The sequence below is a fragment of the Pleurodeles waltl genome, chromosome 4_2 (assembly GCF_031143425.1).
Source record: "Pleurodeles waltl isolate 20211129_DDA chromosome 4_2, aPleWal1.hap1.20221129, whole genome shotgun sequence".
NCBI classification, from domain to species: domain Eukaryota; kingdom Metazoa; phylum Chordata; class Amphibia; order Caudata; family Salamandridae; genus Pleurodeles; species Pleurodeles waltl.
This window is the reverse complement of record NC_090443.1, coordinates 347,878,550-347,904,646: the sequence shown is the minus strand read 5'-3', so window position 1 is coordinate 347,904,646 and position 26,097 is coordinate 347,878,550. Positions and strand designations below refer to the sequence as shown.

The following is a 26,097-nucleotide window of genomic DNA, read 5'->3' as shown; positions in this document are numbered from 1 at the left end:
CTATGCTAGAATGGGGCCATCTGAACAGGCTTGAGTCATGGCAGCCCATAGTAATCTGAAAGCAGCCCCTCATCCTTGAGTCTACTAAGCAGGTGCCAGAGAGAGACATAATGGCAAGGCCAGCCCCGTGTTACATTATAGAAAATGACACTGCAGAACAATCGGATCACCACTGAGGATCAAGCGGTAGGCTTGGTGTGACATCACATAGTGCAAGACCATAGGTTCCTAATTACCACAAGTGTGTAGGCCAAGTGAGCAATCTTAGAAAATGAGAAGGCAGTGTGACCTCACTGAGGAAGTGGTCATAGGCCTTATCCAGGTGATGCAGAGAAACTTGAAGATAAGTGATAGATATAGTACAGCTACAGTAAGTTTATTCTATATGATTGTGCATAATTTAGGGAATTTTACATTATAAATGAACAAATAGGAATACAACATTGACAAAGTGGAATGGAAAAGCCTCTTACCATAATGGTTTTGAGTTTGAATGTCATGCGATCTTGCCAGGCAAAGCAGAGAATGTGTGGCAGGTAGAGGGTGAAGTAAATGACCCCGCTGCAGGCAGCCGCCAGGTTGGCCTTGGAGAAGAAGACGCTCATCAGGAACCCCTGCATGATGGTTGCCGTGGTGAAGGCCATCAAAAACAGGTAGAGAATAAGTGGGTTGCTGTAGTGGAGCACCCCCCCACCCTGCAACACAAGACATACGAAATGGTGGTGAGATCAAGTGCTCCTCTGAGTTTCCACAAACGAATACAAAATCCGGAGAGCCACACACAGGACTAGTAACAAAAGATTTAGACAGTCACATTCGGAAGTAGTAACTGCCAAGGATTTTTTCTTTTCTTTTGACAGGATGCCCGAAGAAAAGCCTGAGATTATTCTCCTCGGAGGTGGGACGTGAACCAATGTTTAAAAGGGAGGATTTTCACTGATAATTCCCTGCAAAGAAAATCCTCTGTACCTTTATTTATTTTATTTTTAATTGAAAGCAACGTTATTTGGTCATCAATCTTTTCTGTTTTAGATTCTAAATAAAATACTAATGTGTTTTGGCAACGTTCAATTCTGTTCACTTTCTGCTCACTTTCAGATTAATATTGTTTCACCCAACACCACGTTAATCGCTAGCTAAATATCAATTTTCAATTCCAATTTGTTTTATCGCCATAATTATTTTAGTTTTGTATTAATATAGTTCTCAAATATTTTTTCAGGCTGACTTCCATTTTTATTCATGCTACATTTTCAATTCCAAAAGTATTGTCTTACCCTAAATTATATACTACTTAAATTAATACGAGATTGTAATTTTTTACTCCAAAACATATTTACTTTTATCTAGAAATGAAAAGATGCATCCTAAAACTGATTTTCAATCTAAAATACCAACTTGCCACTTACCCATTTTTGCTTTTATCAAAAGATCCACTTATCTTTTCTCACCATTTGTTTTAGTCTCACTTGTTTGTGTTTTCCTGCCCCAATTCAATTTTTGACCCCTTCATACCTCTTTTTACTAAAGAAATAATTCCAAACAAAATATAGAATTTAAAGGAAGTGAAAAATGTGTTTTTTCTCCATTGGGATTGATTACAAACTTGTAAATGTTTTAAAAGTGTACAAATCATTTAATTAATATACTGTCAAAACCATTTTCAGGGGGCCATTAGGGAAGCAGGAGCTTCTGGGTCCAACCATGGGGATGAGACCTTTTACTCCTGATGTCTAGAGGCCTGACTTACTATGGGTCCTGAGCAACAGGGTCAAGTACCCCATTAGCACTCGACTCTGGAGTGATAGCGGGGGTTGAGCAGTCCAAGGCTTCTCTCAGGAGAGGTGGCCACAGGAGGGGTGAAAAAAGGCACACAAATTAAAATTTGTTTAATAGCAGCAATAGGTTATTGTCCATTCAAATACTTTCGTTTATGACAAACAGAGTATTTATATATGACCACAAGGTGAAATGCGGCACACACAAACACTACTCATAGCCCCCTGAGGTCAGGGTTCTTGTGTAAATCCTCTCACCAGTGGGAGTGGTTATCCCCCATTTACTATAGGCAACCTATAGGTTAGCCCCCATAGCAGTACGAGTCACAGGAGTTCCACTCAAGCTCTGTTAGAAAACTCAAAAGTGTTCCAGCATAGAAGTGCTGTCTGACCAGCAATTTTCCAGTCAATTTTCTGGCCACTCACGCAGTCTTACAGGTGCCAGGAACAACTAATCGACTGGAGTCCTCGAAAGCATCCCTCTCGCAGGCTCAGTGGCTGCAGAATCTGCTTCTGGAGAGTTTCACCCACGCGGCTCTGAAAGGGCTGATAATGCGTGTCCTTGACACTCCTCCGATGCAACGGTAAGTTTCTTTTGGTCTTCCCCTTAGGTGGGGGAGTTCAGTGGCTTCTGGTTCTGATCCTTAGTCGGGGCTCTGGCCCGCATGGGTTACCTCGGTGGCCTCTCCTTGTGACAATGGCATAAACCAGGCTATGATCCTTGGGGCGTGGCTAGCCTGCCGGCAAGATGGCCATCACTTTGTGAGGCTCTGCCAGGCTTCAGGCCTAATCCTTCCACTTCTCCTGTTGGAGCGGCTGTTTCTTCGCTCCCCCGGCTGGGTGAGCCCTCGTGGGTGCTGGTGCTCACGGTCCTTGCTGCGCCGAGGCCGGTGGGAGCTTTTGGTGGCCTGGCTGCATGGAGTCGGGGGGCTGGCTCGGGCCTGTGCTCGGCCTGCAGCGACTGGAGGTGTCCCTCTGCAGGGCCGCCTGCTAGACCCAGGCGAAGCCTGCGGATGGGGTGACCCCGCTGGCTGCGAGTTGGTGGTGGTCGGAGCGGGGGCGATCTTGCTGCGGGGCCGTGCCCCGTGGATTGCGGCGCCCACCTGCCCTTGGTGCCGGCGAGTCGGGCGGCCCCCGGTCTATCTATTCTGCGGGGAGCGCTGGCTGGGACGGTTACCCCAGATTTGGGTGCTGGGCGAGGCCTCCGACGATGCGAGGGGATGCTGGACACGGCCCTCGCATTTAGGCTCAGAATCCGCTTTGGCCTCACCGGTGGCGGCGCTTGGGAAGAGAGCCCATTGGGCGGCTCCATTGCCGGTCGGATCGGACTGGGGAGCCATTGGGGATCTATTTGGGAGACATTTGGAGGCCATTTGGGAGCCGGCGGTGACAGTCTGAGTACTGTGGAGGACTGATTGGAGGCCTGCCCTTTCCGCTCGCTGGCTGTTCGGCGGTGGGCTGCTGCTTTCTGCGGTGTGCTAGGCCCGGAGGTCACGGATGAGAGGCCCACTACCTGAGAATACTGAGCCACGGTTGGATATTTCACCTTGAGGTGCTATCACCTGTGAGATCCTAGTGTGCTGGCTGCGCTTCTTCAGGAATTGGCGGTGAGTCTCCTTTTGTGAGGTATTGCGGCTGTCAGTATAGGAAAGGCGGAGCAGAGGCAGGCGAAGATCTCCTTTGACGGAGGTCGGAAGAAGGGAGGTGTCTCTGTCTCTCAGTCAGGGGATATGCCGGCAGAGGAAGGGCCATCGGACACATCGGTCAAGGCGATGTCCCTGGACCTTAAAAACAGTTTGGCTGGCATAGATGCTAAACTTGATCACTTGACTGAGCAAATAGACCGCATTAAGGCCAGGGTAGATGATCATGATTCTCGCTTTGACCAGTTGGAGATGCGCACTTCAGAGTTGGAGGGTCAACGGCAAGGAGAACGAGAACAATTGTTGCGGACGGAACGGGTGCTGGAGGTGATACGCAATATAAATGAAGATTTGGAGGCACGGTCGCGCCGCAATAACATCAGAATGATTGGTCTTCTGGAATCCACGGATATGGGCAGGATGGAGGACTTTGTGGAGCAAATGCTTGCTGAACTCTTTCCTGGAGAGCTTTCCCGGTAGCTGGTGGTGGGGAGAGCCCACAGGTCGCTCGGGCCTCGGCCTACACCTGGGACCCCGCCGTAGCCCATTATTATCCACCTGTTGAACTACCATGACAGTGATGCTGTGCTTCGGCTGGCCAGGGAAAGACGCCCCAGGGATGTATAAGAACTCTGAGCTGAACTTTTTTCCGGACTATACCCGCAGCGTGCAGGCAGCGCGTAAGGCCTTCCTGCCAATTAAACGCTCTCTTAGTTTGACTGATGCTAGATTTTCTCTTATTTATCCTGCGAAGCTCCAAGTACAGCATGGCGGCACACTGCATTTCTTTACGGATCCGAAGTTGGCGGCTAAATTTGTTAAAACAATTCCCCGAAGGTCTGTGACTGTGAGTGCGGTTGATCCTGGAGCTGAACGTGCAGTCCTAAGTAACAACGATTAAATGGCCATGGGTGCCGGTGGATCAGTTGGTCTAGATGACTACAAGGGAGTGCTGTAACAGTACCCTTTTTCTTATTTGCCGCTCTGACATTATATCTGTTTTCGGGCCCTTTGCCCTCCCTCCCCTGTCCTTGTTTGGATGGCGGGTTGGGGGGCTAGCCCTACGGCCCTTGGATGAGTCCTGTTTTTATGTTATGAGTTTTTGGTTGGTTTATTGTGGGTCGGGGGGGTGGATCCTAGATTTGACCCGTTTGGGGGGTCTGCGTGGGTGGGGGGTGGGTTTGTTCACAATTTGTTTTCTTTTTGTCTCTTTGTCCTTTCTCTTCTACTTACTCTGTATACGAGTGGTTGACGGGATTGAGGGGATGGCATGGTGGTATGGAGCTTTGACTTGGATGCTTCGATGGTGCTGGGAAGGGTGACGTCGATTCGTTGTCTTACCTGGAATGTGCATGGCTTGAATGATGGACGCAAGGTGCGGCTCATGTCTGCTTATGCTAAGAACCAGAATATAGATATATGTATGCTGCAGGAGACTCACTTGGTGGCGGCTACGCTGAATCGCTTGAAAGCTGGATGGATTGGTGAATGTCACGGCGTGGTGTTTTCGCGTTATGCAAGGGGAGTGGCGATTCTGCTGCGTAAGGGACTGCAATGGCGCACCCAGTGGGTAATAGTGGATCCGAATGGACGTTATGTTCTGTTGAGTCGAACGCTACTGGATAGGCCTTGCAGACTTGTCTCGGTCTATGGCCCCAATGTTGACGACCCTGAATTCTTCTGCGAGGTCTGGCACCTGGTCGACTCGATGGGTGGTGGCACTGTGATTTGGGGAGGAGATTTTAATGTGGTACTGGATCCGGAGAGGGATCGGGAAAGTTTGTCCAGGGCGCGACACTCTGCTGCTGCCAAGGCTCTGGCGACTGTCATGGCTGACGGCGCCTTGGTTGATATATGGACGGTGAAACATGGGGATAAGAGGGAAGGCACATGTGTCAACTATGTGCATAACAGCTGGTCCCGTACAGACCGCTGGCTGGGCACGCGAGATGTGGAACTTTGGACACGTTCGGTGGAGCATATGGCCCGCACCTTGTCAGACCACTCCCCGGTCAAGTTGGAGTTGGCGGTGCCTGGGGCCCGGGTGCCGCCTTTACTTGGCGCCTACCTCAGGGGGCGCGCCGGGATGCGGCATTTCGCGAGGAGGTTCGTGAGGCTATTACTCAATATTTTGACGAGAACAGTGGGTCGGTGAGCTCAGCCGCAATGTTATGGGAGTCCTTTAAGGTGGTCATCTGTGGAGTGTGTCTCTCGAAGCAGCATGGGGTGCTACGGTCGCTGCGGCGGGAGCTGGCTGATTTGGAAGCACGGATAGTGGAGCTGGAGACTAAACTAGTGAAAGAGTAGTCTGGCGACACGTTGGCAGCGCTGCGGAGTGCGGTGTCTCTGTACGAGGAAGCCTCTTTGCGGGAAGTTTGTTTTTTGGGAAAGTACGCCAGGGTGAGGTACTATGGCGAGGGTGATAGGGCCGGACGCACGCTGGCGAATATGCTACGTAAGCCCTGGGCCAGCAGTTATATCACCGAAATAGATGGGTTGGAGGGTGAGCGCGTGGTGGGAACGGATGGAGTTATGAAGGTTTTTACTAAATTCTTTACGGATTTGTATTCCGCACCCCATGAGCTGAACGGTGAGGCTGTGCAGGATTATTTTTCCGAGATCAGCTTGCCCTGGTCTGATGATGCGCATAGAGCTTATTTTGACACACCTTTCTCTGTGGAGGAGGTGAAGGCAGTAATTAGAGGCTTGCCGGGTGATAAGTCTCCCGGACTGGATGGACTGACTCCTGCATTCTACAAGGAATACTCGGATATTCTAGCTCCTCAACTACTCGAGGTTTATGCTGAGGCGATGGAGACTGGGATTCTTCCTGTCTCCCTTCGGGAGGCGCTGATTGTCACAATCTTTAAGCCCAGCAAGGACCCATTTAGCTGTGATTTGTATCGCCCGCTCTCTATGATTAACATAGATAATAAAATTCTGGCCAAAATGATTGCAGCGCGATTGCAGCCGTTGATGCCGAGGTTGGTGCTACCTGACCAGTCTGGATTTGTGCCCGGGCCGTCGACGACGCATAATCTGCGAACGTTTTTCGTGGTCGTGGGAATGCTCGTTAAGGAGGAGGAGGAGGAGGCAGTGTTTCTGGATGCTACAAAGGCGTTCCACTCACTGGCATGGAAATATTTATTTGCGCTGCTTGGCAGGGTGGGCCTGAGCGCGCGATTCGTGAAATTGATTTGATTGCTGTATATTGATCCCGATCCCCGATTGCGGCTGAATGGCAGTATATCTGACCCCTTTCCGGTGGCCCGGGGGACCCGTCAGGGATGCCCTCTGTGTCGCTACTTTTTGTTATAGCGATGGAGCCGCTTGCGTCCTTTCTGCAACAACACCATAATAAAAGAGGGTTGCCGTTCCGGCAGCGGCCTATACTGATTTCGATGTATGCTGACGACATTGCGTTGTGTATTCGAGAACCGGGTACGAATTTAGATGTTCTGCTTAATGAGATCTTTCGGTTTGGCGCCTTCTGAGGTATAGTGATCAACTGGTCTAAGTCGGTTGTGCTGCCTCTTACTGCAGGGATGGCGAGCTTTTCGTCTTGGTATCCTATTGAGTGGGCGAGTGGTCCGGTTAGATATTTAGGAATCTGGCTGAGCTGCAACGTTGACACGCTTTAGTTGGCTAATTATGGCAGACTTGTGGCCTGGCTGGAAGACAGGATTGAGGTGTGGCGTTCGCTGCCGCTGTCACTTATAGGGCGCATTGCAATTGCTAAGATGATCGTGCTGCCTAAATTTCTGTATCTATGTGAATCTCCCTTTTGTAATCACTACTGGTTTCTTGCGGCGCCTCCGCTCGGCTTTGATACGACTGGTCTGGGCGGGTGGGCAGCTCAGGATTGCTTGGGAGAAGCTGACGCTGCCCTATGAATTGGGTGGCCTTGCTGCTCCTGATTTGGAGCTTTACTATCACTGCGCGCAGGCCCACTTTGCATATTACTGGATTCGCCCTGTGCGTTAACTTGCCGCATCTCACGCCTGAGAGTGATGCGGTTTGGCCGGACTGGCTGCCTCGGACTCTTGGGGGCTTGTCTCAACCCAGGCCTCGCAGTGTGGATACAGTGGCGTGTACTTCCAGAGCCTGGATGGCTTTGTTGCGCCGATCTGGGGGGTGCGAACCTTTTGCTCCTGCGATGACGGTGCTTGATGTCGCCGATGAGAGGATGTCCCGGGATGTGCGGCTGCGGGACTTCCTTGTTGGATCAGGCCTATCTTCTTTAGGAGACTGGTTTGTGAGGCGGCGGCTGATCTCCCCGGAGACGGCGCTTGGGGATGTGGGGTGATAACGCATTGCACCGGTTATATGTTTTGCGTGTTAGTGCGATGCTCCGTGTGCGATTTACGGGCCTCCCGGCTACCCCGATGATTTGTCAGGCGCTGGAGGTGTTGTGGTGTGTACAGTCACTGCGTAAACTGATTACCAAGCTGTATGGCTGCTTGCAGGGACAGCAGAGTGACATTACCATGTCTGCAAAAGCTAAGTGGGAAATAGATGGCGGGAGGCCATTTCTGAAGAAGCATGGAAGAAATGTTGTGCGCATATGAGACCACTGTCCCCGAACTATCGGCTGCGGCTTATTCATTTTAAATTCATACATCGTTTATATTACACCCCTCGAGGTCTCTATGCTATGGGGCTGCACGTGGATGCTAATTGTGAAAGGTGTCGCGCCCCAGATGCTGATTTTATGCACTTAGCATGGCATTGCGGGGAAGTGCGTGACTTTTGGCTGGAAGTGATGCATGTGATTGCGGAGATGACTGGCTTAGATCTGCCCCTTTCTCCTACGCTGGCGCTGCCTGGACTGGTGGACGGAGTGCCGTCGGCTTTGCGGAGACTGGTGGGCCTGCTGCTGCTTTTGGCCAAGCACAGAGTGGCGATGTGCTGGGGGCGTGGCCGGGCCCCGCATGGGTCTGACTGGCTGCGAGATGCTGCGTTCTGCCAGGAGCAATTAACTACTTTTTGGGAACTGGTCCCTGAGAGCTCTCACCCAAGAGACATCTGGGCACCTCTGCGCTCCTTTTTGGAGTCCCATTAACGAAATGTTGTGTGTTTATTTTGATTGGCCACATGCATGGTGGATCAGCTTTGAGCTGCCGCTCGTCAGCGCCATGGATGTTTGCTGTGATAGATGACTGTGCTGCCTGTGTTCCTCTCTGCCGCCCCTTTTTCTCTTCTGCTGGTTGCAAATCTGTTCTTTTCAGTCCTGTGAGTGCGGTAGCATTCTGCCTCTATTTCTGAGGCGTGTTTCTAATGTAAATCCCAATGGCTAGTACCTGATGCTTCTGATGGAACCTGATGTATTGAGAACCATGGGGGTTATTTCCCCTGCTATATCTTATTGTTGGCTGGTTGAGAGACATTTGATGATTAGACACAGCCGGGATTATTTATGGACGTATTTGCACTGCTCATGGGACTCTGTTGTTGTATGTTTATTTAAAATTTAATAAAAAATAAATAAAAAAAAACAGGCTATGATCCTTGTCTTGTTTCTATGCTTCCCCTGGCATTTAGGAGCACCATACCTGCTCCTCACTTGGGCTCAGCAGCAGGATCCTCTTCATGGTGACCCGCCTCTAGCATACGAGATCACCAAGCTACAAAACTCACTTGGACAATGGCCTGATCAGCAAGGCAAACCTCACAACGGCCCCCTCTCAAATACAGGGTAACAGATTTACACACCGCACACAACCATGGCCTGTTTGTCACAGCAAACTTCACAGCAGCCCCCTTTTGCATACAGGATTGCCGACTTACACACTGTAAATGAGCAACAGCCAGATCATCACAGTAAACTTCACTGCGGCTGACTGACTTGCACACCACACATGGGCGATGGCCCCATCGCCATGAAAAACTTCACAGTGGCCCCTTCTGGCATACGTGGTTGAACACTTAAATCTGTTTATGGGCAACAATCTGGTCAGTGCAGTAGCTATCTCCTCACACTTTGCTAAAGGCATCCTTCTCACTAGGAGCCATCACTAGACCTCGCTCACTTCAGCATTCTCCTCTTCCTTTACAGGGTTCACTGATTTTAGCAAGCAGGGAGGCACTGGTAATCCAAGCTCCAGGAGCAGGTGTTCTCAGATTTTCCAAGGGTGATTTACCCTCACCCAGATGGGAGACTGGCAGGCCTTACCCCCTAGCCCTGGTCAGAGGCTGAAGTCTAGTAGAACTTCTTCTCCTTGCAGAACCATTCTACCTGTTTGACAGTTGACAATTAATGGGCCTCGAGCTCCCCTTTTTATTGTCCATTTCCAGACACAAAATGTGATTTAGGGTCTGAGTCTTTCAAGTTTTTTTTAAAGAGTTTTTTATTAGAAACAAAGCAAACAATGAGCAGACAAATAGGTCACCTAGGCGGTCATTCTGACCCCCGCGGGCGGCGGAAGCCGCCCGCCTGGCGGGAACCGCCAGAAGACCGTACCGCGGTCAAAAGACCGCGGCGGTCATTCTGACTTTTCCGCTGGGCGACCGCCAAAAGGCCGCCCGCCCGCCCAGCGGGAAAGCCCCAGCAACGAGAAAGCCGGCTCCGAATGGAGCCGGCAGAGTTGCTGGTGTGCGACGGGTGCAGTTGCACCCGTCGCGATTTTCAGTGTCTGCCAAGCAGACACTGAAAATCTTAATGGGGCCCTGTTAGGGGGCCCCTGCAGTGCCCCTGCCAGTGGCAGGGGCACTGCAGGGGCCCTCAGGGGCCCCACGACACCCATTCCCGCCATCCTGTTTCTGGCGGTGAAAACCGCCAGAAACAGGATGGCGGGAAGGGGGTCGGAATCCCCATGGCGGTGCTGCTTGCAGCGCCGCCGTGGAGGATTCCCTGGGGCCGCGGGAAACTGGCAGGAAACCGCCGGTTTCCCCTTTTCTGACCGCGGCTGTACCGCCGCGGTCAGAATGGCCCCAGAAGCACCGCCAGCCTGTTGGCGGTGCTTCCGCGGTCGTTGGCCCTGGCGGTCCATGACCGCCAGGGTCAGAATGACCCCCATAGTATCATAGCTTGACATGGCTTAAAAGTTACAAATCTTAGTCCATTTCTTCAGACATCCACACCTTTCATATGTCACTTTTTCGGCCAACATGCACCAATCCATGTCCCTAAGTTTGTGATCCTTTTGACCCGCCTTCTTCTCTGTTCTGCCCTTCCTCCAAAAAACAGTCCCAAAGCAGGAGTGATTCCAAATCTGACAGCCCCACAACACAGCCCATGCAAGAGACTAAAGAATTCACACCTGGATGTATGCCACAGTGAAATTTGTATCAAAAGGTTACCCCGGGTCCTCAACTCTACTCTTTATGTTTCTCTTATCAGCCCCATCTTTCTGAGATGTGCCCTAGGCCCCTTCCAGTGATCTCTCTTCGAATCAAAAAGGATGCTTAGTAGTGTGCAGGATAGCCTGACTCTCCCTTCTACAGTAGGTGTCCCATTCAGCTCACAGGAATGCAGCAATTCACAAATCTGTCCAGGGTGATGTCTCTACCTCCTCATGCACCTCTGATCAGCCCTGGGTCTCCTAAAACGGAACCCAGAATCTTCCATGGGTTGTGCCATACACAGGCACACTTACAGCCAGAACATGCATACAACACACATGCAACGCACAGTGCACAGAACTAAATGCTAACTTGATGTGGTCCAAGTTGAGCACACAGCAACAAAACTTTACATGGGTGAGCCTGTAGTAGGAGCGGTTCTTCCTAAGGAGCAGAGGAGCGATGTGCCACCTGCTGCGAGCGCAGCAGGCAAACAAATAAATAAAATGGCATAATTAATGGCATTTTATTTTGCCCTCACACTCCCGTTGTGTACAGCACGAGTGTGAGGGCAGGGATGTGTGCTTGCATTCTGCAATTGCAGGATGACGTCTGCCCCACACAGTACACATGTCGGATTGGTCGGCTGTCTAGCTACAGCCAGCCCGACATGCGCACTGTAAACCTAGCAACCAGCCTCATAATGAGCGCTGGATTAGCCTGCTCCCACCAATCCTGGAACTGCTCTCATGCTGAAAACAGCATGAGAGCAGCTCCAGGATTGGTCGGAATCCCGTTCCACTAAGTAGGAAGGAAGTCCTTTCATTCCTGTTCAGTGGACGCCGAGGGCAGCCGCAGATATGGTGAGTTGGGCACTATTGTACACCTCCATATTTATGACCTGCAGGCTGTCGCTGGCCTGTAGGTCTCACTCCAGTGACACAAGTAAAAAGGACCTGCTCACTTCTACTGATCACTACATGGTATGCTGCCACCACTGCATTCATGCTGCTTAAATCCTGCCAAAGCAAGTATCCTTTCACCACTATAAGGGTGGCGCTTTGGGCAACAAGACCGCACTCTGTGAGACAGTCCTACGTCATGGCACACATATGATTAGTGTTCACCTATGACAACAAAAATCAGCACCAGGTATCAAGACATAGTTGCAACTGGGGCACTCAGGGCAGGGGTACACGTCCATCACCATGTGAGGGACATTTCTATCAAAATACACACCAACCCTGATACCAATCGAAAGAATGAGTCTATGGTACAGATTGTTTGTAATGTCGTTGTTTTATTGAAATGCATGCCTGGTACCAAACATGTGCCATGCACTCGGTCATCACCACCATGGCACAACCAGTCACTGGCATTTTCCTGGGCGGTTTGGCCTGTGAGGACCAGTTTTCATGCTAGAGGGCTGGTTTTAATACCAGTCTGGATTGGCTGCTGCTGTGTTGACCAGAAGGCAGGCTTGCTGGCTACTACAAGCACAGACAGATTCTATTCAAAACGTCAATGCTGGGTCTGAGAAATTGGGTTGTTGGTTGGCGGAAGTGTTAGCCCTGGTCAAGCAACAGCCACAGTCCCTTGCAGGGTGAACCACAAAAAGACATTAAATTAACCTTTGCTTAAATCTGGGTAGCTTGGCACAAAAGGCAGTCAGTCTTAACTTAGAAGCAACGTGTAAAGAATTTATGTATCACACAAATTACTTGACACCAAAATGGCAAGAGTGCAATCAGTAGAACCGAAGTTATACATTCTTGAAGAATTAACTGAAAAATAGCACCTAAAAGCAGAAAGCGCCAGCCAAGGCTATCTGGTCACGATGCACCAGGTCAAAGTCCAAAGCTCAAGCAGATCACAATAGACTGTAGGTTGGATACAGTCCCAGATTAGTCCTGCTGAAGGTTTTTTTCTCAAGCTTTGTGCCAAGGGTGCCGTTCACGTTGAAGAGGGTCACGAGGAGCAAGAAGAGCGTCGTAGGCAGCCTTTGGGGTGGCGAGAAGAGCAGGCTGGGCTTCACAGAAGGGCGGGTTGGAGCTTCGCATTAACCGTGGGTTTGTTTCACTACCAGGTCACTAAAACTATAAAGTACATGTCCAACCTTTTAATTACAGAATACCCTACCCTATGGGCTACCTAGGGTATCCCTCAGGGCAACTTATATGTAATAAACGAGCAGTTGAAGGCTTGACAAGGGGGTTTAAATGCTAAGTCATCAACGCAACGTAATGCTGCATTTAGGCTGCAATGGCATGTCTGGGACAATGTTTTACAGTGCTTCTTAAGTGGGTGGCATAATAAGTGGTGCAGGCCCACTGGTAGCATTCAATTTACAGGGCTTGTATATATGGTATACCACACTAAAAGGAACTTAGAAAGTCAATTAGGTAAATGCCAATCCAGCCATTTTAGGGGAGTGAGCACAAGCACATTAGCACTAGTTAGCAGTAGGAAAGGCCAACAAAAACGAATTCAGCAAAAAGTGGAGGGTAAAAGGCGAAAGGTTTAGGGGTGAGCCTGCAGAGAGGGCCAAGTCCAACACTGGGCTACAGTGCCATGCATATTTATGGATAGGGAACCTCTTATGTCTTGGCCCAGATGGAGTGAGGTCTGCAGCTTCCTTTACATGCAGATATATTTCCATGAAGAAACAAGTATTTCATTGTTTCAATGTATGAAGTGTGTAGCACGCAACCTTCCGCATTACTAATTGCATCCTTATGTTAATTTTCGATGTGGCCCATATTTATTGCAGGTGCATGGACATCACAGATAGGGGCACACATGGATAAGTGCTGCCAACCTTGCTTTTTGACACTGCTCATACTACATTCCAGAAGCTAGGAAGGCAGCAGCAAGAACTTAAATTAAATTAGAACATTGGAATGTTGGTAGCTCCATTGAAAACAATGGAGTGCTGCGGGCTTTTACTGGCCGGTAAAAGCCCGCAGCGCCAACATTCCAATGTTCGCTTTGTTCACAGCAACAGCTGTGAACAAAGCCTCATGGAGCCCGAGGGGATTTTAATCCCCTCGGGCTCCGTGAACATTTTTTTTTTTAATAGAACATTCTGCCTTGAGTGGCAGAATGTTCTAATAGCCTTAGAACCCGCTGTAGCGGGCTCTACCGGCTATTAAAGTCCCTCTCCCTTGTTAAATGCCCTCGCCTTCGGCTCGGGCATGTAACGCCGGGAGCGGGCCTTTAATAGCCGGTAGAGCCCGCTACAGCGGGTTCTAAGGCTATATTGGATACTTCAGAGCCTTGTTTTCTTCCTGTGCTTTCAGTCCCTACCGAGAAGCAAATAAGTTGGTGTTGCTGGCGGTATACGTGGGCCCAAAGGTCAGTGGTCAAAGGGTGTATGATGCTAATTCTATTATTCCCTGCATTTTGTTGAATGGGCATACATGTGCATGGGCCATCTCCCTTTTCAATTTCCTGATTGAAAACATGGGTTCTTTAGTTTATGTGCTTGCCACTAAAGCCAATAATCTCACATTTTTGCTTTAGACACTTTGCATTGATGTTATTGGTTAGTCTTCAGTTTGCTGGGATGGACAGAAGCAATTAAAAATACGTGAATGCCTTTTCGAGATACGTTTGTTATTTGGTGAACTGGACTTACAATACCGTGAGTTTGTATGACCCTGCCCCCTCGCCCCCCCCTTCCAAACATTCAGGACAATAACTTAATTTTTAGGGGTTGCTTAATTTGTTTAACTGGCGCCAGGCATTCCCAGTGCAAATATTCAAATTGGACACATTTAAACATGCGATAAAAACATCCTTAAGTAAGCTGTATGTACTTTTGCTCTTTAGTGGTGAAAAAGGCTAAGTACCAACTAGCCTTATTATTAAAAACAGATGTATGTTTTTTTCTTAGTACGGTTACCAGATGACTCCATGATACCGCGGACACCATGCTTCCTGGGCTTTCATTTTAGAAATCCTTATTTTTTCTGATGTGCTGGTCCGCCGGATAAACTTATTTCTTAATTCTTCTGTTTGATTGTCTGCCAGAAATTTCAAGTACTCAGAATAGTATCTCTGCCAATTCAGATCATACTCCTGATGGGGTCTTTGTTACTGTCTTTATGTTCATGGGTAAATAAGGTTACCAGATGACTCCATGTCACCAGGGACGTCAAGCTGCAGTCCTGGGCCTTCACTGAACAACCTAATGCAGTTATATAATAAACCTAGGTTGATCCAATTCATTTAGCAGATCAGAAAACAGCGGAAATGCCAGAAATGGAGCCTTGTGCTCTCATTCACATGGAGTCGGCTGCGTATCCAGACTGTTCATACCAAGCATCAGACGTCCCCTGGTGTGCCTGGAGCCCACATTTTGTATAGAATAGACACATAACCGTGTTCCTCTAGCCGTGGGGTTGCTCTGGGTTTTATTCCAGTACGCAGACCAGTTTGAGGGTGGTGCACGGTAATTCCTTGCCCCGGGTACCTATTTTACCTTCTTTCAGTAACCAGTTCATCTCAAGTTTTGAGCAGGCTCTCTCTGTTTCATATATGAACAGGCCCAGCGAAATGTGTACCAGGCAGATTGCTGCCTTTTGCTGTTCTGTTTATTCTTTTAGCCTGTTAACACTTGTCCTCAAAATACTGACAGTGTTCTTAAGCAGTTGCTATATGTATTGCACCAAAACGATGTTTTAAAAAGTTGGACAAGCAATAAGAAATGATTTTAGTTCCTAGCATAGGTGTATCTTGGCGACATAGGACCGTGTGCCTTTTCTTCTACGTAACAGCTGAAAAACAACACAGCACTGGTACAAAATACTCAGATGAGTAACATCCAGAAGTGCAGTCACATTTTACAACTGTTTGAATGTTCTGTCAATCACAAGATTTTCAGAGATGGGTAAAGTTAAAAACATTGCAAGTAAGGTCTGTGAGTAGGGAGTGAAATGTATGGGCCTGGTAACACCTAACTGCTGTCTCATCACCAGAAGAACAATTTGGACTTGGTCCAAAAAAGGCAATGCATGGTACATTATCTGAAAATTAGTATTGGAAGTGTTAATTTTGCAGAATAGCAGTTCACCGTGGAAGTTGAATGGACCACTGAAATTCGTAGCTGGGGCTTGCAGGTTACAAGCAAATGTCAGCAGCAGGTGCTAAACCCTCTGCACTGTTTCATTTGCCTGGTGATCTGTTTGGCTGAATGTAGGTTTGGTCACTGCTAATTGTGCTTAATCATCCATTAGGGTGGAGTAAATTTAACACCTCATATGTTGGTGCCATGTACAAATAGTTGAAACCCTTCATCACATCTTACCTGCATCATAGCCATTTTAATAACCGTAGCCACCTTCATAATCAATACACCCACACATTACAATTCCTGTGATGCTGTGGCGTTATGTTAATCCTTTTACCGACCCCAAAGGATGGTTGTTACTTTTCTTCTGGGTTACAGAGCAATCACTGCAGTGAATGCATTAAACTACATAACCTTCAAAACTACCTGCAGTTTATTAAATCATAATGTATGCCACTGATTCCTAATGGCAGTGCTGGATTTGGTAAAAAAACAGCATTTGTTGTAACATATACTTGACAATTAATTTAATCTGTGTGTTTACTTACATACACTAAGAAGGTAATCCTTTCACATTCTCTACTCCTTTCCCTTCTTTCAAACTGGACCACTTGCAGCACCAAAGATAATTACCACATTGAGTGGTGGTGGTTGGGGGTGGGGGATAGGGGCACTGCCTGTAAGGTGACCTTTGATGGGTAGTATCCTCTAAACATACATTTTGGCCCCTGGCTCTTATTTACAAATGAAAGAAGGGGGATTAGAAAGGATGTAAGAGGGCGGAAAATTAAGAGAAAATGAAATGAGAGTAGAAAGGGAATGCACAGACATCACACACCCTTGACCTTAATAACATCACAGGAAGTGACATCATCATGACTTTTGAATTTGGATCTTTACAGGAAGTGAGGCCACAGTCTTTAGGGTACATATATGGTATACCTTGGGAACACTACTCCTTTCTCTTTTTATTATATAAAAATGATGTGTTATGTCTGAAGAGAATATAGTGCTAAAGAAAACTGAACAGTACTGGGAGCCTAAATTATTTATACCACAAAGAGTCATGGCTCAATGTTACCCCCACTGTATAGTACAATCGGATATATATTAATAGATCATAAGGAGTATTTAAGTTTACATGTAGAAATTGGTACACACCTTATATTGAATAGAACCTATGTTGTTCCCCATTGCCTATGCATTTTGATTCCTGGTCATTTGCAAGGCACTATCACTTGTGCAACTCACAGAGGTTAAGGTTTTTTCACACATAATTTTCTTGTATTAACAATAATGAAACAATGCAGTAGCTTGTATAAAAAATGTGTTTGTTACGTTTTATTTAATTAAAAGAATATGCACTGCACTGCTGAAATTATTTATTTTACAAAACCTAAATGTAATGCCCTAAGATGCCCCTCCCCATATGCTTCTTAGGCCAAAAACACCATACAATATGCCACAGCCACAATTTTTCCATTAGTGCAGTCCATATACTAGGGGTGACCCCGTATGTCAAAAATGACCTCCTGTATGTTAGGACCAGATTTTGGCCATGGTGCCCTCCCCACAGGACGCTATGGTTGTCCTCTATTAAGCCAGGAATTACCATTAGTCAGTGCTAGTATTTTACAATGTACACCCTGTGCCAAGAATTTCCTCCAGTACTCCAGCAGCAGCATTTTTCTATGGATGTCCCCATATGCCAATTATAACACTAGCAGGTTAGCCCCAGTATTATTCTGAGAATTGTTTCTATTATGCTACCACAAGCATTTTGCCGGAGGTCTCTATGAACAATAATTAATTACCTTCAAAATGAAAGGACCAACACCATATTCTCGTTTATACTCACATTCGCTAACTCATTCACTCTCATTATCATTTTCACTTGGATACACTCATAAATTATCACACATTCCCTTGGACTCATTCATTCTTTCTCACTCAGTCCCATATGTTCTCACACTAATTCACTCATTCTCATTCATCTGCACTCATTCTCACTCACATTCAGTCTAACTCTCATTTATTTAATCTCACTATGAAGCATTCATTCACACAGTTACATCACTCACTGTCACTCATTTCTATTTCATTAACAGTCTCACACTCTGTCTACAGACTCATTCTTATTCATTCTCACTAACTCACCCTCACTTCATGCTCACCCTCACTAATGCTCACTCACTCTAATTCACTTAGGGGCTTATTTAAGGAAAGTGGTGCTGCACCTAGTGCAGCACCACTTTCTCTGCGCCCCTTAGGTCCCCCCTACCGCCACCATGTGTGCACGTATCTAAGTTTCGGCGCACCATGGCGCAGGGTAGGGGGCAATAGCGTCATTTTTATTGACACTATCGATGTAGTATGCAGGAGTAGTGCCAAAATATTGGCGCTACTCCTGCAAAGTACATAGGGCCCATTATGAATAATGGAAGACCCCTTTTAACGCCTACTCTTAGCAGGCGTTAAAAGTACCATAAACAATTGGGTAAGGAAATCTGTTAGATTTCCTTGCACCATTTGTTCGGCCCACCAAATGGGGGAACGCCCCCTTTGCATACATTATGCCTGCTGCAGGTATTATGTAGCACAAAGGGTTACAAAGTGGCACAATGCACGCATTGTGCCACTTTTAAATATGGCGTGAGGATTTTGGCCTCGTTGGGCCACAGTAGCATAAAAAAATGATGCTAATGTGGCGCAAGGTGGTGCTAGGGGATGATAAATAAGCCCCTTAATGTCTGTCTCACTCGTTCTCACTCACTACCAGTCACGCCCTTTCTCTCCCTTTAACACACACACATGCTCACACACTCTATCTCATACAAATGCACTTTCACATGCACACATGGACACAAAGTACAATGAAAACAATTATTATGCCTCAGCTCCCAGCAAATTTGTTCTTCCAGGTTTTTGTGCTACATTCTTTATTACATTAATAGTGAATAAAAGACTAATTATTAGTATATTAAAAATGGTCAGAAAACAAAGGGGGCGTGGCTCTGCCAGGCTTAGGGCGTGTTTTGTATATTTATCCTGGCAGAGCGGCGGATCGAGCGCTAGATTAGCGCTGCTGCTCATTTAGGACCCTGGTGCCTGACCTGATTTCGGCAGCGGGCCCTGTGGTGGGCCGCTTGGAGCGTTTCTTCCCAGCTCACCGGAGCGGGGCCTGGTGGTGCGGTACGGCGTGGCCTGGGGGCCGGTGGCTGCTCCTTCTCTCAGCTCGGGTGTCTGGCGAGAGGGCCGGGGTGCGTGACGCAGGCCAGAGACACAGAGCATTTCGACGGGGGGCGTCCTTGCCTCCCTGCTGTGGCCGGATCGGTGGCTAACTCGACCCGCAGCCTGAGGAGAGCTGGGACTACTGCCTGCAGCTCGCTTTGGATTGGGGCACCTAGTTGACTCCGTGCTGCTTGTGTCCCCTGGGTCTGCTGGCGGCTGGTAGACTGTGGCTGCTGGCGGCCTGGGGGTGGCCTGGAGATACCCTGCGAGGACTGCTCTGATTATTTTATAAGGCTGATACACCCACAAAGTGGCAGGTAAGTGGAGTGGAGTGTGGGTCTGGGGCCGGGCCCTGTGTCGCTGATCTCCCTTTGGGACGCCCCATCTGGGCCTTGTGTGCGTGCCCTTGCAGGGGGCTCCGAGCTGGGACTGGACTTTTTGGGCTGACGCCCTGTGTGTGCTTGTGTTGCGGCCTGGTGCCTCCCTTTCGCCTCGCCTGGACAGGACTGCTGCATGATTAGTATATTGCTGGCGGATAATTGGTGCCTGACGGGATCGGAGCATGGGCAAGACTGAACAAAAACAGTCCAGGCTTACCTTTGAGGGTGGAAAGAAAAGAGGTGGTGCCTCATCTTCCATGCCTGGTGGTGAGAACTCTGAGGATGGGAGCTCGGATGCCTCAGTCAAGGCTATGTTTCTGGATCTCAAGAACAGCCTTGCAGGTATAGACGCCAAACTTGACCATGTAACTGAGCAGCTGGACCACATTAGGGCCCGGGTGGATGATCATGACTCTAGGTTTGAACAGCTGGAGTCGCGGACATCTGATCTGGAGGATCGTCGCCATGGTGATCGCGAACAGCTTTTGCGGATGGAGAGCGTCTTAGAGGTTATGCGTAATAAGAATGAAGACTTGGAGGCAAGTTTGCGCCACAACAACGACCGCATAATAGGTCTGCCGGAGACTACTGATATGGGTCGCATGGAGGACTTTGTGGAGAGCATGCTCTCTGACCTTTTTTCTGGTGAACTTTTTTGGCTATTTGTGGTTGAGAGGGCTCATAGATCCCTGGGTCCTGGGCCCCTGCCTGGAAACCTTCCACGTCCCATCATTGCCCACCTGCTGAATTATCGGGATAGAGATATTATTCTCAGGCTGGCCCGGGAACGACGGCCTGTAATTTACAAGAATTCTGAACTTAATTTCTTCCCAGACTATACTCCAGGTGTGCAGGCGGCGCGGCATGCCTTTTTACCGATCAAGCGCACACTGAGCCCAACCAAAGCGAGGTTTACGCTGTTATACCCTGCCAAGCTAAAGGTGCAACATGATGGGAAGTCACTGTTCTTTATTGATCCGAAGCAGGCAGCAAAATTCGCAAAATCAGTGCCCAAGCGATCGGAGGCTTCGGGCCTTGAGAGCCCTCGACCTTAGCGGGCTGCCTTGAGTGACAATAACCGCTAAGTGCGGGATCAGTGGCTGGGGTGACTTCATTGTGATTGCTGGGCTATCGCATGTTATGCTCCCCTGTCATGCATGTCTGCTCTGCGTTTCACTTTGCTGTTTGGCCCTTTTCGCCCTTCTCCCCCACTCCTAATGGGATTGTGGGTTGGATGGCCTGGCTTACGCTTGTGGGATGAGTCCTGGTTCTTGCATTCATATTATCCAAAGGTATTTGGTTGATGTGGGGGGGAGGGACTCTGCTGCGACCCGATTGGGGGGGTCTACATGGGTGGGGGGCTGGGGAAGTTTGTTGTTGTTACCCTTTCCTTCTCCTTTTTCATTTGCTGTGGCAGGTGGGCGGGGGCAGTGTGGCGGTGACTCCCTTTCACTGAGAGATTGCAATGGGCTCTAGTAAGATGACAGCCATTCGCTATCTTACCTGAATGTGCGTGGGCTAGGTGATGGGCATAAGGCGCGCCTCATATCGGCTTATGTTAAACGTCATGAAATAGATATCTGCATGCTTCAGGAGACACATTTAGTCACTTCGACGCAGGACAGACTGAGGGCTGGCTGGGTCGGGGAATTCCACTGCTCTGTGTTTTCGCGTTATGCACGTGGGGTGGCGATCTTACTGCATAAAGGGCTGCAGTGGCACACTCAGAAAGTTGTCGTCGACCCTAATGGTCGCTATGTTGTGCTGAGCAGCACATTGCTGGACGGAACTTGCAGACTTGTTTCTGTATATGGTCCTAACACGGACGATCCTGAGTTTTTCCGTGAGCTGTGGCACTTGGTGGAGTCGATGGGCAGTGGCGCGGTGATTTGTGGCGGAGATTTTAACGTGATTTTGGACCCTGTGGAGGATCGGGAGAGTGTGGCTCGAGTGCAGCATGTTGCGGCTGCTAGAGCTCTGCAGTCAGTGATGGATGATGGTGCTTTGGTAGATTTGTGGAGGGTAAAGCATGGTGCTGCTAGAGAGGGCACGTGTGTCAACTATGCGCACAGTAGCTGGTCCCGTATAGATCGCTGGTTGGTCACGAGGGACGTGGAGCTCTGGACTTGTTCTGTGGAGCACCTGCCTCGCACTCCGTCAGACCACTCACCGGTTCGGCTGGTGTTGGAGGTGCCCTGTGGGTTGGAGCGCACCTTTTTGTGGTGGCTGCCGCACGGGGCGCTTCGGGATAAGGTATTCCGCGAGGAGATTCGTGAGGCCGTGCTCCACTTCTTTGCTGACAACTGTGGGTCTGTGAGCTCAGCTGGTACTTGGTGGGAGGCATTCAAGGTGGTCATTCGTGGGGTGTGCCTCTCGAAGCAGCATGGCGTGCTGAAGGTGCTGCGCCGTGAGCAGGCGGATCTGGAGCGGCGATTGGTGGCAGACTGGTCCAGGCTGTACTTGCGGAGTTGCGACGTGCAGTATCCTTGTACGAAGAGGCCTCTCTCCAGGAGACCTGCCTCCTGGGGCGGTACGCCCAGGCGCAGCAATATGGTGAGGGGGAGAGGGCTGGCCGCACGTTGGCGAACATGCTGCGTTATGTTACTGAGATAGACGGCCCCGGGGTGCGCGTGTGGTCGGGACGAGGGACGTAATGCAGGCTTTTACCCAATTTTGGGTGAGTTTGTATACGGAGCTGACCGAGTTAGATGCTGCTGCGGCTCAGGCTTATTTCTCTGATATTGCTCTCCTCTGGGTTGATGATGCTCATCGGGCGTATTTTGACACCCCTTTCTTGGTGGAAGAGGTTGTTGCAGCGATTCGTAGTTTGCAGAGTGACAAATCACCAGAGCTGGACGGTTTGGCTCCTGCGTTTTATAAAGAGTACTCTGATATTCTTGCACCTTATCTCTTAGAGGTGTATGCGGAGTCACTAGAGACCGGGATTCTTTCTGCCTCACTTCGTGAGGCTTTAATTGTCACAGTACCCAAACCTGGCAAGGACCCGCACAGTTGTGACTCGTACCGTCCGCTATGATTAATATTGATAACAAAATACTGGCCAAAATGATTGCGGCGCGGTCGCAGCCCTTGCTTCCGAAGCTGGTGCTTCCGGATCAATCTGGGTTTGTGCCGGGTGGGCACTATGGGGGTCGAGGAGGAAGCAGCTGTGGTGTTCTTGGACGCCACTAAGGCCTTCAATTCTCTGGCATGGAACTACATGTTTGCGTTGCTTGCTAGAGTGAGACTGAGTGTGTGCTTTGTGAAATTTATCCGATTGCTGTATTCGTCCCCCACCGCCAGGTTGCATCTAAATGGGTCTATTTCTGATTCTTTCCCGGTCGCCCGCGGAACTCGCCAGGGGTGCCCTCTGTGCCCATTACTTTTTGCCGTGGCTATGGAGCCTCTTGCGGCATGGCTGCGCCAGCACCATAGTGATAAGGGTCTGCCGTTCAGATAGCGGTCTATTCTGATATCTATGTATGCTGACGATATTGCGCTGTATGTTTGTGAGTCGCGCAACAATCTGGACGTTCTGTTGGATGAAATAGTACGCTTCAGTTCCTTTTCCGGGATTAAGATTAATTGGTCCAAGTCCATGGTGCTGCCTTTATCCGCAGGGGTGGCGAATTGCCCCTCTCGGTACTCAATTGAATGTGCAGATGGTCCTTTTCGGTATTTGGGGGTCTGGCTGAGCTGTGATGTGAAAATCCCTCTGGCTGGCTAATTATGGCAAGGCACTATCGTGGTTGGAGGGGAAAGTTGAAGCGTGGCGCTCATTACCGCTCTCGCTGATAGGTCGTATACCCATTGCGAAAATGGTGATTTTGCCAAAGTTTCTGTATTTGTTTGTCAACCTCCAGCTACCACTCCCGGCGAGTTTTCTACGACGTCTCCGCTCTGCTCTGATATGACTGGTTTGGGCCGGTGGGCAACCTCGTATTGCCTGGGAGAAGCTGACGTTACCATTTGAGCTGGGTGGCCTTGCTGCCCTGGATCTGGAGCTATACTATTATTGTGCTCAGCCGCACTTTGCGCATTACTGGCTGCGGCCGGTCCATTATCTGCTGCATCTTGCACCAGGGAGTGATTCGGTGTAGACGGACGACTTGGCCTGTGTCCTGGGCAATCCCTCCCGGCCTCGTACACGAGGTGTCGACATGGTGGCGTGCACCGCTCGGGCCTGGATGGCGTTGCTGCGCCGCTCTGGGACAAGCTCTGTCTTTGCTCCTTCGCTGCCTGTTCTTTCAGTTGCGGATCTTGCGATGTTTTGAGATAGGCAGCTGCGCGACTTTCTCCGGAATTCGAGCTTGACTGAGTTGGGGGACTGGTTTGTAAACCGGCGATTGATCTCCCCTGGAGGGGCGCTAGAGGATGGACGCGCTACCGCGTTGCAGCAGCTATACGTGTTGCGGTCTGCGCAATGTTACGAGCACGATTCTCTGGACTTACTGACCCACTGGTGGAGTGTCAAGCATTGGAAGTGCTGTGCCGCGCTCAGACGCCGCGTAAACTTATCACTAAACTGTTTAATTGTGTGCTGGAGAGGAGGGGTGGCCTAGGTGCATCAGCCAGGGTGCGATGGGAGGTGGACGTGGGTGAACCTATATCTGAGCAGGAGTGGTGAAGATGCTGTGCGCACATGAGAGCTTTGTCACCCAACTATAGGCTCCGCCTGATACACTTCAAATTTCTGTACCGCCTATATTATACTCCTAGTGGTCTCTGCTCGATGGGCCTGCGTGCGGACGCATGTTGTGGGCGGTGCTGCGCACCCGATGCTGGTTTCTTGCATCTTGCATGGGAGTTTTCCAAGGTGCATGTTTTCTGGGTGGAGGTTATGAGGATGATTGAGGAAATGACCGGGTTGGAGCTGCCCTTTTCCTCCAGACTGGCGTTGCTTGGATGTGTGGATGAAGTGTGGCGAACTCATAGACAGCTGGTGGGTCTTCTCTTGCTGCTAGCTAACCATAGAGGGCCGGGGTAGGGCCCCTCGTGGATCTGATTAACTGCGCGATGCCTCCTTTTGTCAGGAGCAGCTGATGTTTTTTTGGGAGTTGGCGCCGGAGGGTTCCCGGCCAAGTGATATCTGGGCTCCGCTGCGCTCCTTCTTGGATGCCTTATAATATGGATGTGTTGACACTGCATGATTGCCTATGTGTCTAGGAGTTTTGTGCGCCTTCGCTCTTCTCTCTGGGAGTGGAAGTGTGACATTGGTCGTTGTGTGTGCTCCTATGTTTTACCTCTGCCTGCCTCTTTTCTTTTCCTTCATTCTTTTCTTTCATTCTTCTTATTGCTATTGAGTTGCTAGCCCGATGGACTAGTTGTGAACCGCCCTGAGATCAGGCTGTAGCGGCCATGTTTACCTAGCTGTGACTGGGGTCCCTAGTGGTGGGTGAGGAGTCTTAATCGGCGCATGGACCAGTGAATTATTTGCATATTTTCTTGACAGGTGGGGCCCAGGACTGTACGGGGCTTGAATTTTATGTACTCGTGTAATTAGTTCTGCGTGCTTCTCTGTCCCTGTATTGTTGTATGTTGCCTTTCTCTAATATACTATAAATAAATAAACAAAACAAAAATGGGCAGAAAACAAGGAGGTGGAGCCCCGATATGCATGAGGGTGATTCCTAATTAGCCCTCACTTCTTGCCACTGATCTTGCCACTTTCAAGGCCAGGGCGGTCGCAAAAGCAGTGTCAGTGGTTGCAAAGGGCAAGCCAGGGTTGCATCTGCAACCCCTAAAAACCTCTACTGGATCTTTTACACCTCCTTTTCCCAGATCTCATCTCTTCTTTCTATCCCATTTGCCTCATTACCCTCTCTCTTTCTCATGTTTCCCTCTTGCCCCTTCTATGTCTCTTTCTGAGTTCTATTGCACCAGGATCTTTATTGCTACTCTTACCTCTGTCTCCTTACCTCCCCACTCTCTTTGAACTTACTGTCTCATGCACCCATCTCTCTCTCACACATATCGACCCTTTCTTTCAGGCGTCGCTTTTTCATGTGTCCACCCTCTGTGCTCTCTTTCTAGACTTTCTCTTTGTTACACCTGTCTCTTCCTCTAATTCTTTCTCTCTTAGCCATGTCTTTCTGTCCCCCCACATCACATCTTTCACTCGTGTTCCCTTCTCTGCCTCTGTAGTCTCTTTTTTGCCTTCTGCTGTTATTTCCCACCTGTCTATGGGTGTTTCCTCTTCCACTTTTCTAGTCTCTCTACTATCCCTGGTCATCTATTAACTCTTCCATTTCTCTCCCTCTCACCTGTCAATGAGTGAGAGAGTAAGGAATATTTAGATTCCTTTCTTGCCAGCCCTCTCATCCTGCAACAGTAAATCAAGTATGTGGTAAATGTTTTTTTCAATGTCACCCCTTCAAAACGCGCTGCACAGGCAGCTCACAACCGGGTCCCAGGTCCACGAATAGTGATAACATTTTGTTTAATTGTAGTGAGTTAATTCCTTGCAGCCAAACGTTTATGTGAAAATTGCAGCTCCCCATATGGGACACCTCTGAAATGCATGGCGTGCTGCAAAATGAATATGACACACACAGGAATTAATGTACTATTTGTCAAAATAATTGTGATACTTGGCAGAGTGAATCTGAATTTAACCATAACAAATATGAAACCTGGCTGAGTGAATATGCTATTTAGTGTTTAATATGAATAACACACACCGAGTTGAATAAGAAATATACTGAAATATATAT

The 26,097-nt window shown here is 48.9% G+C and overlaps 1 protein-coding gene across 3 annotated transcripts in view; it reads right to left on the bottom strand.

Moving 5' to 3' along the window:
- Positions 1–26,097, bottom strand: part of ABCA4 (ATP binding cassette subfamily A member 4) — a 1,046,570-nt gene that overhangs the window by 463,661 nt on the left and 556,812 nt on the right. For all 3 annotated transcript variants that reach the window (XM_069231419.1, XM_069231421.1, XM_069231420.1), the window contains one exon: positions 474–695. In XM_069231419.1, coding sequence (XP_069087520.1) covers positions 474–695 — 222 coding nt within the window. The remainder of the gene's footprint in view (positions 1–473; positions 696–26,097) is intronic.